Raw genomic sequence first — 15,987 nt, 5'->3', positions numbered from 1 at the left:
ACAGTAAAACAAAGATCAGGGGTTCTCAAAACATAAGAAAGGAGAAATTAAAGGGTTAAAAAAAAAAGAAAAATTGTACATATATGGTGTAGAGGAGCATCAAGGAGCTTGTGAACCTGTAGTACTCAGCCAGTGAGGAAACAGGAGGTGATCAGGTGTTGAGGAATAAGGAATAAAAGGTTAGGATTTGTTTTCTAAAATGTGCTCCTGATTGACAGGATGCCCGCCCTTGTAATCGTGAATAAAACAGCTTCACAGAAGGTCCTGTCTGAGGGAAATTATTGAGATTTTTCTCACGTGGTGTCTCACAGTACCTGCTCTCGCTCAGGACTGTTCCTAGACTCCACCTCGACCTGCAGGGAAATGGTCTCACCGATGCTCTTCCTCTTGGACAGGCGATCTTCATCTGGGGAGGAAGAAAATGGGCAGAAGAGCTGATGGCAGCCACCCCGGCACCCCCAGATGTGCCTCGTGTCCCCTCCCCAGGGTAGCAGCCAGTCTGCTCGGGTTTTCACCCTAATTCAACCAAGCCCAGCAGGCTTCGTGGCTCCATCAGTCCCGCCAGCCATGCACGTGGCGACCCCAGAAAGCTCCCACTTGATAGTTTTGTGCCTCAATTTCCCCAAAATTGAGCCTCTAAGGGAAGGCAGACCGAACACCGGGCCCACGTGTGGCACAAGGACTTCACATCCCCGTGACTGTGCAGAATGAGGGACTGGTTTCCTGCCCCACGGCCCTCCTGCACCCCAGGGCAGGATGTACCTGTCAGCTGGGGGACATAGGGAGTGCTGAGGCGGTCCGAGTTGTAGCCGCTGCCCCCCAGCACCTCGCTGATCTTGCTCTGCCAAAAAAAGACCTCCGGGCCCAGGCGGTCGAGGCTCTTGCTCAACCTAGAGGGATGGAAAAAAAAATAAATAAATAAAAAAATGAAGCCCAGGGGAAATGGCAGCACCTCTTCTGCTCAGGGAACAGCACCAGGAGGTTTCCAGCCCCTTTAAGGTAGGAACAGTGGGCTCACGTGGCTCCACTTTGTGTCACCACAGCTGGAAATGTCACAGTATCTCTGGACACACTGGTGTACGGCCAGCTGGGAGTGCCAGCTTCGGCAGCTGGACCCTTCCCTGACTGCACGGGGTCCTCCTCGTAGCCAAAAAAAAGGATGGAGAACACTTGATGCCATCCCCAGATGGGAAAGGAAGACAAGAAGAGGCACACAAAGAGCCGATCAACTCCACCACTCCTATAGGTGCTGAGTCCTCAGGATCCGCTGGCAGGGAAGAGGATTTTTCCAGCAGAGGCTCTCACCTGGGTCTCTCCACGAACACATCCTCAGGGAGCAGATAGGGAGCCTCCTTCTGCCGCATCTGGATGACCTGCGGAAGGCAAGGAACCAAGCTCAAACCTCGCAGGTGCCGGGGGGGCTGCAGCACTCGAGGATTCAGCCCGAGCCCCTCGCACCTCGTGGATGTGCTGGCAGAAGGTGGGCACGGTGATGAGCTGGCTGATGAGGTTCAGGTAAGCTGCTCCGAGGGCAAAGAGCGCGCAGCGGTTGTAGGCCGTCAGGTTGTCTTCGTTGATCTGGGCGATCTCCTGCAGCAGAGAGAGACAGAAAACCATGAGACGGGGACAGGCAAGGTCCCAGGGGGGTCCCCACCCACCTCCCAGCACCAGCACCCTGCAAACGTTTCAGCTTTTGGGGCACTGCAGGAGCTGGCACGCTGATTAGGATCAATCCCTGCAAGTGCAGAGCTGATCCCACTGCGGCAGAAGAAACGGGTGAGGAATTTGCATCCCCCTTGCTCGGAGACCCCAGCTCCAAAATAAATCCCCCTCCCAGAGGCTCCTTCCGTTCCTCCTGCCTCTTCCCAAGCGCAGCCACACCTGCAGAGATTACATCTGGAGGGGATGAAGCCAGGTAAGACGCTAGGGAAGGAGCATCCCGGCCCACCCAGCACCAGCAGCACGCCCAGCTTCCCATCTGCCCACCTGCACCGCCAGCACCAGGCGGATGAGGTCCACCACAACCTCCTCGTTAGCCAGCTCGATGCTGATGAGCATCAGCATGCTGTAGAGAGCCTCGTAGTGAGCCTGCACGTTGCTCTCCTCCTTGCAGATCAGGTAGATGTGCCGGTAGAGCTGCTGGCCGTGCTGTTGGGACACGGAGGGACACGGTCAGCTACTGAGCATCCCCTGCAAGCAACGCTTCCATCGACACAAAAAAAGAAAAGCAGCAGGGCCCAGCAAAGGGGCCACCATTCGTGATGATCCAGAGCTCTTCAGATCACTAAGCAAATGAAAAAAGCCCCGGGAGAGGCAGCTGTGACCACCAGGTGGTGGTTTCACCGCCTGCTGCTCGATCCTGACAAGGAGGAGGCAGCAGCAGGGCTGAGAGCAGAGGCTGGGGCAGGCAAACGGTGCTCGTAGCACCGAGCAGAAGGGAAACGCAGCTCTTCTGAGCCCAGGGGCTGCACTGCTGCTCCCTGGCGTGCGAGCTAATAAACTGACCCTCTCTCGGCCTGCAGGTAGTTCCAGAGGGGTTTAAAACGGTTTCAGGCGTGGTGCAAAGCTGGGAGAAATAAAAATGATTTAAAAAGAACAATATGCAGCTTGGAAAAGCTGCATTTGGGACACCAGTACATCCTGGGATAGCCATTTCTCGGGGCAAATAGCAGATTTAGAGGTGTACAAAGGCCCATGGACAAATCCCACTGGCTTTTCCCGAGGATATCCCCGGGTTTCGTGGTCTCATGGGACCCCAGGTCCCTATTGTAGCTTGGGGAAACCAAGACACTGTTCCTACACAGGTCTGTGTAAGGACAGCTCGACCCAAACCCCAACTCTACCTTCTTCATGAAGACAGTATCCTGGCGGGAGCACTTCTCCACCTTCAGCTTCAGGACTGAGATGTCGCTGATGGTGCTGCAAAGAAGAGGAAAGGGAAAACTCAGAGAGGAGGAGGTTTGCACGATTCCCACACGCCTGCAGAGCTCTGGCCAGGAACAAGCCCTCCGGGAGGAACCAAGGGTGGGGAAGCTGAAGGTTGGCTTCAAAACCCGTGTGAGCAATTCGGATATTCAAGAAGAGCCAAATCACTACAGGATTTCAAGGCAGTGGCACTCAGGAACACAAAGGCAAGTTGACGAAGCAGCATGCACGCAGGCTACTTTAGCAGGAGCACCGCAAACCCCATGGAGGTTATTTCCATGTGAGATTAGTCACCTGCTTCTGATTTAGCTTCATTCCTCTCCAGAGTAAGGCTAGCTAACTGCAGCGCAGTGCCACCCAGCAGGGCTATCTGTGGGGATGCAATGCAGTCCATGAACCCCCTCGAGGATATCACTGCTCCTGCAAATCCTCCTGGGAGCAGTTCTGCCTGACCACGCTCGTGCCACATCCCCCTGGGCACGGAGAGGCCCCCACAACCCCTCTGGCTCCCGGCAGCATTAAACCACCCCAAAAACTGGCACGTGATTTAAGAACCCTTCCAGCAGCTCCCAAGCCTGCCGGCACCCTTAAACCTGGCAGATCTCCCTCCCCAAATCCTGCTCTGTGGGGTCTGCGGGTCCCAGCCCCGCTGGAGAACCCCGGGCACGGACCTGATGGTGGCGAATTTCTGCCGGTTGCCGTGGCGATCGATGAAGCTGATGAGGATTTCGAGGACGAAGAGGCGGATCTCGGCATCCTCCATGAGGGCAGAGGAGAGCAGCCTGTCCAGGAAGGCGCTGGGAAGCGCCGTCAGCATGTTGCTGCACTGGAAGCCCACCGAGACCTGCAGGAAAAAAAAAAGGAAAAAAAGGCAGGGAACGGGAAAGTGCCACTCAGGGGGTTAAAATGCAGCAGTAAAAAGGGGATGCAGGCAGAAAAAAACTAAGTAGAGATGGAGCTCTTCCTGAACTACCCCTGTGGAGAGAGGTTCTGAGCTCAGGAACCCCACAGCAGCATGGTCACAGGCCTTGAAGGGGCTGGGCACGCCTGCAGGGACAGGGACAGCTTCATACCTGCAGCAGGGACTTCAGGAGCATGATCTGCGTCAGCCGGTTTCGGTTCTCCCTGTCAGGGAGAGAAGAAAAATGGTAGAAGCCACGTGAAAAACAAAACAACCTTCCTCCCACACCCCCAAAGAACAGAGAAGCCTCAAAGGGCAGGAGCAGCGTCCTGGAAGTCACCGCTGCACACAGCTGTGCTGTCAAAGTCCCCAAAAAATGAGGGTTTAACAGCCAGTAAAAAGGCTGCCAAAGGAAGGATGAAGAAAAAAAAGAATTCATCCCAGCTTCGGTACCAGAAACAAGCAGGCACAAAGCGAGCTCAGGAGGAGGAACCACTCCACACGTGCCCATCCTACCAGCAGCTCCTGAGGGATCCAGGCACCAGATCCAAACAGGTCCCTCGTTTTTAAGCTGCTGAAGAGTGGCAAGATGAATTTGAGCCCTTCCTGTCCGTGGAAGCAGGTACCTTTGCTTCTTACTCTCATTTCTCTTCTTGCAAAGCCACCGAGCACCACGTTTACACTTCAGGGATGTAAAACTTTCTTTTTTTAAAGCAAAGAGAAGAAATCTTGAAGTCTTTACTGTCTGAACTCAATCTTTCCTAACCTTCTACTGGAAGAAAGGGACACAGGGAGCTCTGGAGGGATTTCCAGACTGTCCCATCACCAAAACCTGCTGCCTACCACCACCCAGGGACCAGGCTACACCCCAAGAGGCAGCACTCCCCGAGGTGGAACCGCAGGCTGCAGCTCGTCTGCAAGCTGCTGGTTGGGTTCACTCAGACACCCATAGCAAGCCCCATCCCTCACATCTCCTGGGATTTAAAAACTCTGCCTGGAGGAAGCTCAGGAGCTGGTAAAGGAGCGGTGACAAACAGCCCGGCACGGCCACAGAAACGCTGAGAAGCGGCTGGTGAATGGCATCAGGGGGCTACAGGCACGATCCTGCTGCTGAACAGCCCGGGGAGCCCAGCACGTCTCTCACGACAGGAATCAGGATCAAACCAGGAGCTACCCCCACGTGAGCGAGGAGCAGAGCACGTCTCCCATCAGCCCGAGCCTCTCTGCCACACAGAAACAAGTGGGAACAGCCTGACCACACTCTGGGGATAAATATAGCCTGGAAATCTGTTCACTCTTTACCTCCACGTTTCAGCGCCGATACCCTCGCTCCAAATAGCTCTCAGACTCGGCTCCAGCACTCCTCAAGGGGTTGTGTTGTTTGGGGGTTTTCCTTCCCCTCTCTTCCCCCGCAGCCTGGTGTACCCGCTGCCTACCACACCACGGCGATGAAAGCCTGGAGGCAGCTCGGAGGGGCCAAAAACGGGGTGGGGAGGCAGCAGGGAGCAGCTGGCCCCATGAAGCCATAAGCTTCTCAAAAAAAATAAGCTCCTCAAAAGCCACGGCCACCTTGCTGCCCCTAAACACCCCATCTGAAGTCACTCCTCCGAGTTTTATTCCTTCTCCCCTGCTAATTTTGGACGGCACCCCAGGGCAAACAAAGCTCCTTACCCAAATCTTTCAGGTGCCCAAAGAAAAGCAGAATTTCACTTTCCCCCTTAATGTGTTTCTAAGGACCTCAAAACCTGGTAATCATGGCTGCAGCAGACAGCAAAGCGTTTTGAACAAGGATCTCGTGTTCCTCAACTCCCCTTGGTGGAAGCTCTTGATGCCCAGACTTTCCAATAACGGAAATAAAATATTGAGATAAAATAAAATATCGATAAAATTGAGATCAAATAAAATATTGAGATAAATGGAGATCAAATAACCCACCTCCCACCTCGTCCCCAAAAGTGGGAAGTTTCAGGAGCTCCCCAGCACTTCCAGCCACAGGTTCGAAGCCTTTTGCCTCCAGGCACGGGACAGAGGAAGGAGAGCAGGGCAGGGGGGAGGAAGAGGAGGGAGGAAGGCACCCGTTCTCACCCAGCTTTGCCAGCCTCGATGGACTGCTGCGAGGACGGCAGCGGCACCTTGTTCATGATGAAAACCATCACCTCGGACTGCTGGTACGTGGGCAGCGTGCTGGCAAAGGACCCTGAGGGGACAAGGACATGCTGAAAACTCGTGAGGCACAGCCCACCACCCACAGGACCCACTGCCCTAAAAGTAAGAGGGCTGTGGGGTCGGGCAGCCCACCCTGCTCCGATCCAGCCCTCAGCCAGGCTGGGATAAGGAGAAAACCTCCCCAGATCTGGTACCTGCAGGCAGATTTTCCTCCAGGTGATGCAAAACCCATCCAAACAGGAGGAACAGCCTCAGGCTCAGGTTGAGAGAAGCCAAGCCCTGCCTCCAACCCCTTTCTTTTTTTTTTTTTGGGTACATCCCCACCTTCACCAGCTCCAGCAGGCTCCACCTGCCCTCTCCTCCTCCTTTCCTTCCTCCCTCAGGGTCTCCCACCCGGGGAGAAGCACGGGCTCTGCCCTCACACCGCAGCTCCTCCGGGGATTGCTGGGGCTGCGATGCCACCTGGCGATATCCCGCAGCCACGCAAGGGATAAATCCCACCTCCCAGGGCTGCTTTTAGGACGGGGGCGATCCCGTTTCGCCCTGAGATGCAGAGGCAGAAAGCTCCCACCCCAGCACAGCGCCAGGAGCCGCAGGAAGCCCCACCTATGGTTTTAATGACGGCCTCCTGGAACATCCTCTCCTCGTGCTCCTTGATGATCTTGGTGCTGACGCCCGCGGTGCAGTCGTAGCTCCCCGTCAGCGCGTAGTCGATGCTGAGCCGCAGCTGCCTCAGCAGGGTGTTAAACACCTCCAGCACCGTGGGACCTGCGAAGAAAAGATGGGTGAGCTGGGCCAGAAGAGAGCCGTGCTTCTTCCCAGGGAGCTGGAGCCTCTAATTTCCCTAAGGATGGTGTGGTTTGCATCTCCTGTTACCCCATAAACAGATTGAAAACCCTTTTGGCAAAACGCACGGTAAGTTTTAAACCCACCGGTCAAGATAGGAGAGAAACAGACTTCTAGGGGCAACAGCAGCGCGGTGTATTTAGGGCAAGCCCCAGAAAAAGAGCCCTGAAAATCCCTGCAAGGGCTGGCATCACATCCAGCTGCCTAAAGCCAGCCCTACGTGGGTGTCGTGCTCCGGTGCGCTGAAATAACACCCAAAAAATCCCCAGCTCTCCTGGATGCTCCGGACCAGATCCCTCAACACCAGCTCACCCCAGAGCCCACCCCAAACCTCCAGCAGCTCTGCAGATCTCCCACCGAAACACAGGGGCAGCAGAACGGGCGGAGAGGACGGATCCGTGCACCCACCTACAGATCCCGAGGCTGCAATCACCGCTGCCTCCGACAGGACCTCGACGATGCCCGCACGCACGGTGGCCGCACTCTTGCTGTTGGCATCCAGGTGCCCCAGCAGCTGCTGGATCACGAGGTGGGAGTGCTGGGGCTGGAAGGGAAACGTGAACATCAGCGCAGGGGCCACGTGCAGGAGGCAACGACCCGCTCCTGTAACCCCACGGAGCCACCGAGGACAAATCCCGCCCGTGTGCCCAGCTGTGCCGAGTCCCTCGCCCTTTCCAACGCAGCTCCGGATGCAAAACGAGAGGGCACCCCCAGAGGAAGTCGTTTTTACAAGAGCTCGGAGCAATTTGCACAGGAAAAATTATCTGAAGAGCGGTGGAGATTGAAGGAAATCGTGACGATTAATCCTGGGGATTTCAGGGAGAAGGGTCCCGCTGAGTTATTGTGACCCTACACCTCCAGCAGGCATTAATGGGATTTTATAAAATCTAGCAGGGCTGTAAGGGATTTTAGGCAATTTGCAGGATTAGAAACATGAAATGAAAGTGGGGGGATGGCGATGTGCTTGTCAGAGCACTGCTTCTCCGAGCAGGGCTGTGGTTTGGCCGAGTCCAACAGCAAAGCAAACTGCCAAGGGGTGAAATGGGGCAGCCCTGGCACCGTGGGGAGTCAGCACTGTGCCCATCATCACACAGGGACCCGTGCATGGAAAAAAAAAGGACATTTTCCTTCACTTTGGGGGTTAACTAAATGGAAATTCCACAGCCAGGGCTCCCAGTGAAAAGGGGAAGAGTCTGGCAGGCTCTGTCCCTGTCTAAGGGCTTTCCACCCTTCCTTTTCTGCAGGGACAGGGAGCTGGGGTTCCTTTCCACGGCAGTGATCTGGGAAGAGGCAGCTTCCCCCCCCAAAGCCCGCCTGCTTCCTTCGGAGCGTTTCACAGCCTGCTGCCAACCCGTCTGATTCAGCAGGGCTTTGCTTTCTGCCAAGAAGGAGGCAGGCAGCACCCTAAAACGCACCCGGGTGGCACCCAGCATTTATCTGGGGGGTCCCCAGCCCACCCTGCCAGTCTGCAGCCTGTTTCGGGGCACGTTTGGGGGCTGGATCCATGGCAAGAGCTCGGTGTCGGCGCCGTGGGGATGCAGCAATGCGGCAGCTGCTGTGACTCAGCCCAGCCCCAGCCTCTGGCTGGAATCCCCCCAGCTCCCCACCTGGATGGAGTACATGATGATCCTGAAGCAGCGGGTGGCAAAGATCTTCGGCTCCCAGAGCGAGTGGTTATCCAGGTGGCTGGGGAGAGATGGAAATGAAAGGGGACGGTAACTGCAGGCCCCCCGAGGCACGCAGCGTCCGGGGACAGCCAGGAGCAGCAGGGAGCAAGCGATGCACGTGAGAGCAGGGACACCAACTGCTCTCTGAAGCCACTTTCCTCAGCAACAGGTATCTATCCGGTGCCATTTTCCCTCAACGCATCCGAAAAGGAGAGCCTGAAGCCCGCTCACCACCTCCAGCACGCCTTCACCCCAGCTCCAGCCCTCGTCAGCTGCTTCTCCGTGCCCTCGTGGCGAAAAAGGAGGCCCAACTTACATGAGGACGGGTTTGATGGCGTTCTTGATGTTGCCGTATGCCGCCCGGCCCAGCAGCTCCCTCAGGCACCTCTCCGCCAGCTCCGTGGGGCTCTCCTTCTCCTTCTCCGTGGCTTGCAGCGGCGAGGGGGAGCGGCTGTGAAAGCAGAGGAGGGCGACGAGAGTGGAGCCGAGCGTGCAGAAGCAGCGGGGGGAGAAGAGGCAGGGAGCCCAGACGGGGAGGGGATGGAGCAGAACTGTCGTGGGATCCGCCTCGAGCCCCTGCTGCCACGGGGCTGCCCCTCGCGCGGCAGCAGCCACGCGTCACCCTGCCAGGAAGGCATCGGGGCACAGCCCAGGCATAAATTGGTGCTGGGTTTGAGCCAGATCGGAGGGCGCTGCAATTACAGGGATCCCAGGGCCCCCTGGATGTGTTGGGATGGCCCCGTTCCCAGCCCCACGCCGTGTCAGGCTGCAGGAACAGCCCCCACGTCCCCAGGACTGGAAGGAGACTCAGTTATCAGGATGTTATCAGTCTCCCAGGGGGGGACGCAGCCTCCCAGAGGAGGAAGAACAAAGCAGGCGGCGTGGCGCAGCACAAATCTCGCTGAACACGCACGCCCCAGAGGGGATCCCTCCCTTTTTCCACGCTGGGGCCGTGTGGCATGGCAGGAACACAGCAAACGCCTTTTTTCCACTCCAATGCTTCAGTTCACAAGAAAAAAGGGGATTGCATCCGGCCAAAAGCCGCCTTCCCAGGCCTGATCTCTCTCTCCTAAGCTTCAAAAGGAAAATCCCAGGAGAAATCCGTGCCTGCTTCCCCACTCTGTGCTTCTCAGCTGAGCGAGTCCCCTTCAGACACGCAGCTGGTGGCAAGCAGGGAGCCAGCAGGGGGTTATGCCACAAGAACGGAGGGGCAGAGCTCTATTTCAGCTCCTCACATTCCTCTTGCCTGGCCGTAACCTAATTGCTCAGGTAGCATTTCAGCACAAATCCTCGCAGGGGTCAGCCCACGGAGCAGGCAGCTCGGATCCTTCGCAAGCAGAGCGTGTCCTCACTGCAGGGATGGTGCTGAGGGCTCTCCTCCACAAGAACCACGCTGCCCTGCAGTGGCTGAGCCAGCAATCACCTTCCCAGCACCAGGTACCGGGCAAAGCTCCTGCCATCTGCATCATCCTCCAGCAAGGACACTCGCAGGGCTTCCCCTCCGACCACCCGCAGCTTTTTTTTACACCAGGTGCAGGCACAAAGCAGCCCACATTGTCCCCCCCAAAAAAAAAACTGGCTGAAAGCAGCCCCGAAGCTGCCGGCAGAGCCCTCACCTCTCAGCCTCCTCCACGTGCTGCAAGTTGAAGAGCAGCGAGGGCACGATTTTGTCCATGTGCTGCGGGTCCCAGATGTTGGCCTGGAGCTCGTCGTTCACCGTCTTCCTCACCACCCCTTGCAGGCCTTTGATGCCAGACATCCGGATCCTGGGGGACAAAGCGACCTCAAAAGGTTACCCGTCTATATCCGTAGATAAAACTTGACATTTATAGGCACACACATACACACAGGGGTGAAATTGTACCAGAAGTTGGAGAAAAGGTGCTGATTTCTGCCCCGCAGGAGGGGTTTACACCGATAATGCCCCAATTCTCAGCTGTGCACCCGGTACACCCCAGGGATGTCGCTCTGCCCTGCATCCCACAGCTTCAGCTTCCTATAAACCGACAGATCCAGGCAGGAAAGGCTCTGAATCAACCCAAATCGTTGTGGCAGCAGCAGGCGGCTCCCATCCACAGCTTTTCCTTCTCCAGGCGAGCTGCAGCCATGCTCTAACCCAGATGGAGAGGTGGCACCGGCCTCTCCCGAGGGATGGATTTGGTTCTGTTTTTTACGAAGGGTTTTGGTGCTTTCTCTGGTCCCAGTAGCCACACCACACCCCCAGGGATGCTGGATAGCAGGAAACCGAGACGTGCTGTGACACCTGTGTTTTTCTGGGTCCAGAGCTCTTGACCTAATCAACAAAGTCATCAGGAAAAATCTCCCTGTGCAGCTAAGTCTGAAACCAGCCCCTAAAAACCTTTTGCTAGTGCCTAAGAAAGACAGAGAGCAGAAATAAATGCGTTGAGTAACCTGCTCTGAGGGGTCCCTAACACATCTGCAGACCCAATCGAGGCAACGATCTGCCCACGACACTGTTTTTGAAGGGCCACCGAGCAGCAGCAAGGCTGCGGGAACGCCGAGCCCTCCTTTTTAATTACAGGGGAGGTCGAATTTCCTCCTGCATCAGCAGGGCCCTAAAAGTCAATCGGAAATAATGAGCCTTCGCCATTGCTTCCTGATTAAAGAAGCGACCTGCAAGTCTGCAGCGGCGACAGGAGGCTGGAAGTCCCCAGAGAGGAGCAGAAAACCTCAAAGGTTCAGGGTTTCAAACCTCAGGGGCTCACCCCTCTGGAAAAGGGCCGGTCCCTGGTACTGCAGCTCCAGGAACAGCACCAGCACAGCACCAGGCCGTGCAGAAACGCTGCCTGTCACCCTGTTTTCACTTAAAAATCGCCCCTGGCAGCAGCCACGGGTGCCACGGTGCTGTGCCATCAGCGCCTCGCGGGGAGGCACGCAGCCATTTCAAGTGCTGGGCCTTTTTCAACACGCCACCTCGAGCTCTGGCAGCAGTAAACAACATTAATCTGTCTGCTTTCGTCCTAATTAATCCCCTCAGGGTACGTTTCCCAGCGCAGCAGAGCCGGGCGGTGCTCAGCGCCGTCTAGAGACACGGCCACCTTTCAAGGTGGAAAATAACAGCCTGCAGCTGCAGGAGGCACTTTGTGGAAGTGCTTTCAATTCTGCTAAAACCGGGCTTCTTCCCAGCACCAGCACCTTTTGGAACTGGGAAACGGGGTCGTTTCCTTGCCTTCTTCTCTGAGCTGTGGCACAGTCCTAGAGCAGAGGTGAGAAATGCTTAGGGAGGCGCTGAGGCAGCTCAGGTGGGCAGCCTGCGGGTGCTGCCTGCCCACGTTTTGCCCCAAAACGAGAAGTTTTCAAGCGTGCTGTGCCCAAGGGCGCGTTTGTCCCTTGTCGTGTGCTCACAGCAAGGCAACGCCTGGGCGGAGCTGGCCCTGCTGCCAGGGCAGAAAATGCAAACTGGCTTTTCTCACGTGCTGCACTGCATTTTCTACGCTTGTTTCATCCTCCCAGAGAGGCAGCAGGGCTTAATGTTGGGAAAATAAATGAGGGGAGAGAAGAGCGGCCGATTTTAAGCCTGAAAGCGCCCAGCTTTGGGGAATCACAGCACCAAGCAATCGGTCCGTGCAGCCTGCTCCCAAAATGAGGTGTTTTTCCAGGAAAAAAACAAAGGCTGGGGGCACAGGGAAGGCCCCCAGCACACTCGTGGCACTCACTTCGTCCGGATCTCCAGGTCGTCGTGGCTGGAGTGGCACATCTCGCTGAAGCGGGAGACGAAGAAGTCGTAGCTGCGGTGGTAGGAGGGGGTGTCCTCCTCGATGTTGGCAAACTTCACGAACTGGGAGGGAAGAAACAGAGGGTCAGCACGGAGAAGACGACAAAAAGAGTCTCCAAACGCCTCTCCAGACCAGCAAACAGCCCCCAGCTTCTTTCCAGCCTCCCAGCTGGCACAAAAACCTTCTGAGCTTTCCCAAATGGGTGAAAACAGCTTGGGGAATGACAAGGAAACAGCCCAGGCCTGCCCGCAGCACCTGGCAAACCAAAGTTCTGGCTGTGGTTTCTTTCTGGTTTTGTTTTTTTTTGTCTTTTTTTTTTTTTTTTTTTTTTTTTTTCTCCAGCCATCTGACCCCACAGATCTGGGGCTGCAGCTTTCAAGGAGAAAATTTAGGGGGGGGGAGAAGGGAAAACCACGTTTTCGAGCTTTCTTCTGACTTCATGAAGTTATTCCAAGGGTCAGGCAGGAAGGGGAGAGCTCGGCTCCTGCACTCACGCCGACAGGAGTAAATAAAAAAGGGCAAAATAGGTAAAACGTCTGTAGCACGAGAGTGGCCACAAAATCCAAGGCTCAGGAGCCGCTCGGTAAAAGCGCTCTCTGCCAGGCGAGGAAAGCAGCCAAGAGACACAGAGAAACCCTTGGGCAAGATCCAAGCCCTCCGGAAGAGGTTTCAGGATGGCTGTGATCATCCTGGGAGGCTCCAACTTACCTCCGGGGGGTTATAGGTCCACCAAGCACCTCCCAGGTGCTGCGTGGTGCCTCCTTCCTCACCCTACGGGCAAGCTCTCCTCTCTCCTTGCTCCCTGCGTTTGCCAGCAGCCAGCCCTGCCACGAGAGCAGCAGGGAAACGGCCCCTGGGGTCCCTCTGTCCCTCTGCCCGTCCCAGCTCTTGTCACCCAGGGCCGGGCAGCGATCAGCACGCTGCGCCAGGCTGTGAATAACGTCAGCAGCCAAGGCTGGCTCCGTACCACCGAAGGAGCTGGCTCAGCCCTGCCAGGAAGCGTTCCCAGAGCGCAGGGACCGGCTCCGGCTGATAAACTCCCTCTTACTCACCAGCAAAATGCAGGGCTGTTACATAAGGAACCTCTGTACCAGGCAGAGAGCACAACGTGGTGGTTTTTTTTTGTTGGTTTTTGTTGTTTTTTTTTTTTTTAAGCTCGTGGCAACTCCACGTGCAGCCGGAGGCGAGGGCAGGATGCGCAGCGAGGAGCAGGCACCGGGGGAGCCGTCCCGAGCACCCCACGGCCAGGAAAAGTTGTGAAAAAGGGAAAAAAAGGGCACGTCCTCAGCAAAAGTGGCTGAGGTTGGCAGTGAGCTGAGGACTGCGCGCCCTCCAGCTGCTGCTGAGCACCTCAGGGCACTCAGCTCACGCACAAGCTGCCCCTACAAGGGCATTTGTGGGGGGTGCCCACCCCGGTCCCACTGCCAACCTGTGCCCCGGGGCAAAAAACAGCCCTGGGACAGGGATGGAAAAGTCCCAGCGAGAGTTGTGCTGGCAGGGAGGGCACCAAACCTTCAGGGAAAGGACTTGGTGTGAGATCTGTCGCTGAAAACGAAGCTGAGAAGCTGCTCTGGGGCTCCGTGAGCCATCTCCACCGCCAAAATTTAAGACCCTGCACCAAAACGCTGCTCCTGCTGTGGTTTGGAGGGCTGTGGGGCTGGGCAGGGGTAACGCTGCCACCCAGAAATGCAGCAAAGACATCAGAAGAGGCACATGAGGAAGGGGGAAGAGCTGTTTAAACGCCAGATCCAGCACGGTTCGAGGAAAAACAAAGCAGGGAGGAGGCCGAGCTGGAAATTAGACGGTTCCTACCCAAAGCAGGGACGCTGCCCAGCAGCCTCCTAACGAGGATGAGGAACCAAAGTGGATTTGAGCTGCCGCTCCATATGTTCACCCCGGGGATTATAGGAGGGGGTTGGGGGATCCCAGGCTGCTGGATTGCTGCTGCTGCTGCTGTGCCGGGTCCTGGCAGCCCCTCTGCGGCTCGTGGTGAGGAGGGAGATGTGTGGAAGGAGAGATTTCAGGGAGAATGACTCACCGGGAGCAGGTTTCTATAAACAACCTCCTCCCGCCTTCGCCATCAGCTCCCTTATTGTGAAGGGCTGCTTGAGACAGCAGCCACTAATTAAGCCCGAGCCCGAGGCACATTCCTTGTTAGCAGATCCTGGGAGAAGTGGCTCCTTATCCTTACTCACTTCTCCATCGGAGCCCGCGAGGTTTCTCTGCTGGTTGCCCTCCAAACGCCGCCACCCTCCAGAAAACCAAAAGGGAAAAGCCACTAAATCGTCCTTCCTCACCTGCACCCCTCGTTACAGCATCCCCCACCGAGGGCTGCCCAGGGTTAAAGCACGGAAAAAACGCTGCCTCCTGCTCCGGGGTCGGGGCCAGGACCCCAAAATCTCTGCTGGGCATCGTGAGCCCTTGCAGTGAGCACTCAGGGGCTGGGCAAGGGGATGTTGCACGTGTTTGGAGGCAATGCTGCAGCACAGCACAGGGGGTTTTGTTAGCAAGAGAACAGCTGCTCGCCTCTGGGCTGGATCCAAGCGCCCCAGGCACATCTCGAGAGGTTTGGAGAGCTCAGAGGGATGAGGGTAGTGCCTGGAGATCCTGCTCCCATCCCCAGGAGCTTCCCCAGGCAGCTCCTGCAGCACACTTTGGGGCTTGTAGTGGCATTGTGACAATAAAACCACCACGTTAAGGTGCTGTCGGCAGCAGGCAGCCCTGTCCTGCTGAGTTTTTGATGCTCCTGCTCCTCCCCGAGCTGAGGATGAAGAAATGGGTTTGCAGCTCCCATCTCAGCTGGGAGCAATCAGCAGCCAGGGAGAAGGGGCGTGAGAGGTCTCCGCTCCCATCACGCAGCAGAGAAAAGAAAAAAAAGATGTCTGAGCTGTCCCTGAATTGCTCAGGCACTCGAGACAGCATCTGCCTAGCCCACCAAAGCAGGCTGGGCTTTACCTAACCCCTCTTTTTTTTTTAGCTACGCCCAGTACTCCCAGTAAAACCAGCAAGGAGCAAGCTGTCTCCCAGCAGGGTGGCAGCTCACAAGCATCCCCACTGGCTGGGATCAGCAGTTTGGATGTTGTGAGGACATCACCTCGCTCATTTTATTTTATGGCTGTGACTGCTGCATCCCCGGCCTGGCCAAGCCATTTATTTGCTCTGATTAAGCCAGGCCTTTTTCCGAGCACAACGAGCTCCCCAAATCCTCCAGGGATCAGCCTAAATCGGGCTATTGTCTGAAACTGCTGACAGCCCCCATCGTGTCCTCAGGCTCCTCTTGGAAAAGAGGGATTTGAGAGCTGGGGGGCACAGAGGCAGAAATTGAGGGATGCGAGCACTGCTGGGGGCTCAGAAAGCTCACCCATCGCAGGACGCACGCGGGGGGACACCCCAAACCCTCACCCACATCCCCTCACCCCCATCCCAGGGGCGCAGGGGTGCCAGGCAGGGCTGAAAGCCGAGGAGAGGGGCAGCAAAGCGCCGCCGCCGCCTCCCCCCTGCACTGCTACCCACCGAGTTGGTCCCCAGGATCTGCAGGTTGGGCTTCTCCGACTCCAGCAGCTTCGCCACCATCTTCAGGAAGCTCTCCACGAAGAGGTTGATGCTCTGGCAGTGACAGGCCATCAGGAGCTGGTCCAGGGCCTCCATGGCGATGCAGACATAGCTGGGAGAGGGGAGAGGGCAGGGTGAGCACGGGCGCAGCCCCACAGCCCTCCCTCTTCCTCCCTTCTCCCCAGTAAAGCCA

The 15,987-nt window shown here is 56.6% G+C and overlaps 1 protein-coding gene across 4 annotated transcripts in view; it reads right to left on the bottom strand.

The window, feature by feature from the left end:
• EFR3B (EFR3 homolog B) overlaps window positions 1–15,987 on the bottom strand; it is a 33,630-nt gene that overhangs the window by 4,205 nt on the left and 13,438 nt on the right. For all 4 annotated transcript variants that reach the window (XM_032185246.1, XM_032185247.1, XM_032185244.1 and 1 more), the window contains exons 4-19: window positions 15,756–15,906; window positions 12,183–12,304; window positions 10,122–10,271; window positions 8,822–8,956; window positions 8,446–8,524; window positions 7,247–7,382; window positions 6,599–6,760; window positions 5,912–6,023; window positions 3,999–4,050; window positions 3,597–3,769; window positions 2,844–2,919; window positions 1,987–2,148; window positions 1,459–1,590; window positions 1,306–1,373; window positions 763–890; window positions 315–406 (exon numbers count right to left, since the gene is read on the bottom strand). In XM_032185246.1, the coding sequence (XP_032041137.1) occupies window positions 315–406; window positions 763–890; window positions 1,306–1,373; window positions 1,459–1,590; window positions 1,987–2,148; window positions 2,844–2,919; window positions 3,597–3,769; window positions 3,999–4,050; window positions 5,912–6,023; window positions 6,599–6,760; window positions 7,247–7,382; window positions 8,446–8,524; window positions 8,822–8,956; window positions 10,122–10,271; window positions 12,183–12,304; window positions 15,756–15,906 (1,930 nt within the window). The remainder of the gene's footprint in view (window positions 1–314; window positions 407–762; window positions 891–1,305; window positions 1,374–1,458; window positions 1,591–1,986; window positions 2,149–2,843; window positions 2,920–3,596; window positions 3,770–3,998; window positions 4,051–5,911; window positions 6,024–6,598; window positions 6,761–7,246; window positions 7,383–8,445; window positions 8,525–8,821; window positions 8,957–10,121; window positions 10,272–12,182; window positions 12,305–15,755; window positions 15,907–15,987) is intronic.

This window comes from Aythya fuligula, chromosome 3 (genome assembly GCF_009819795.1).
Source record: "Aythya fuligula isolate bAytFul2 chromosome 3, bAytFul2.pri, whole genome shotgun sequence".
NCBI lineage: Eukaryota > Metazoa > Chordata > Aves > Anseriformes > Anatidae > Aythya > Aythya fuligula.
Note: the sequence above shows the minus strand (reverse complement) of the source record. Positions and strands in the feature narration are given on the sequence as shown.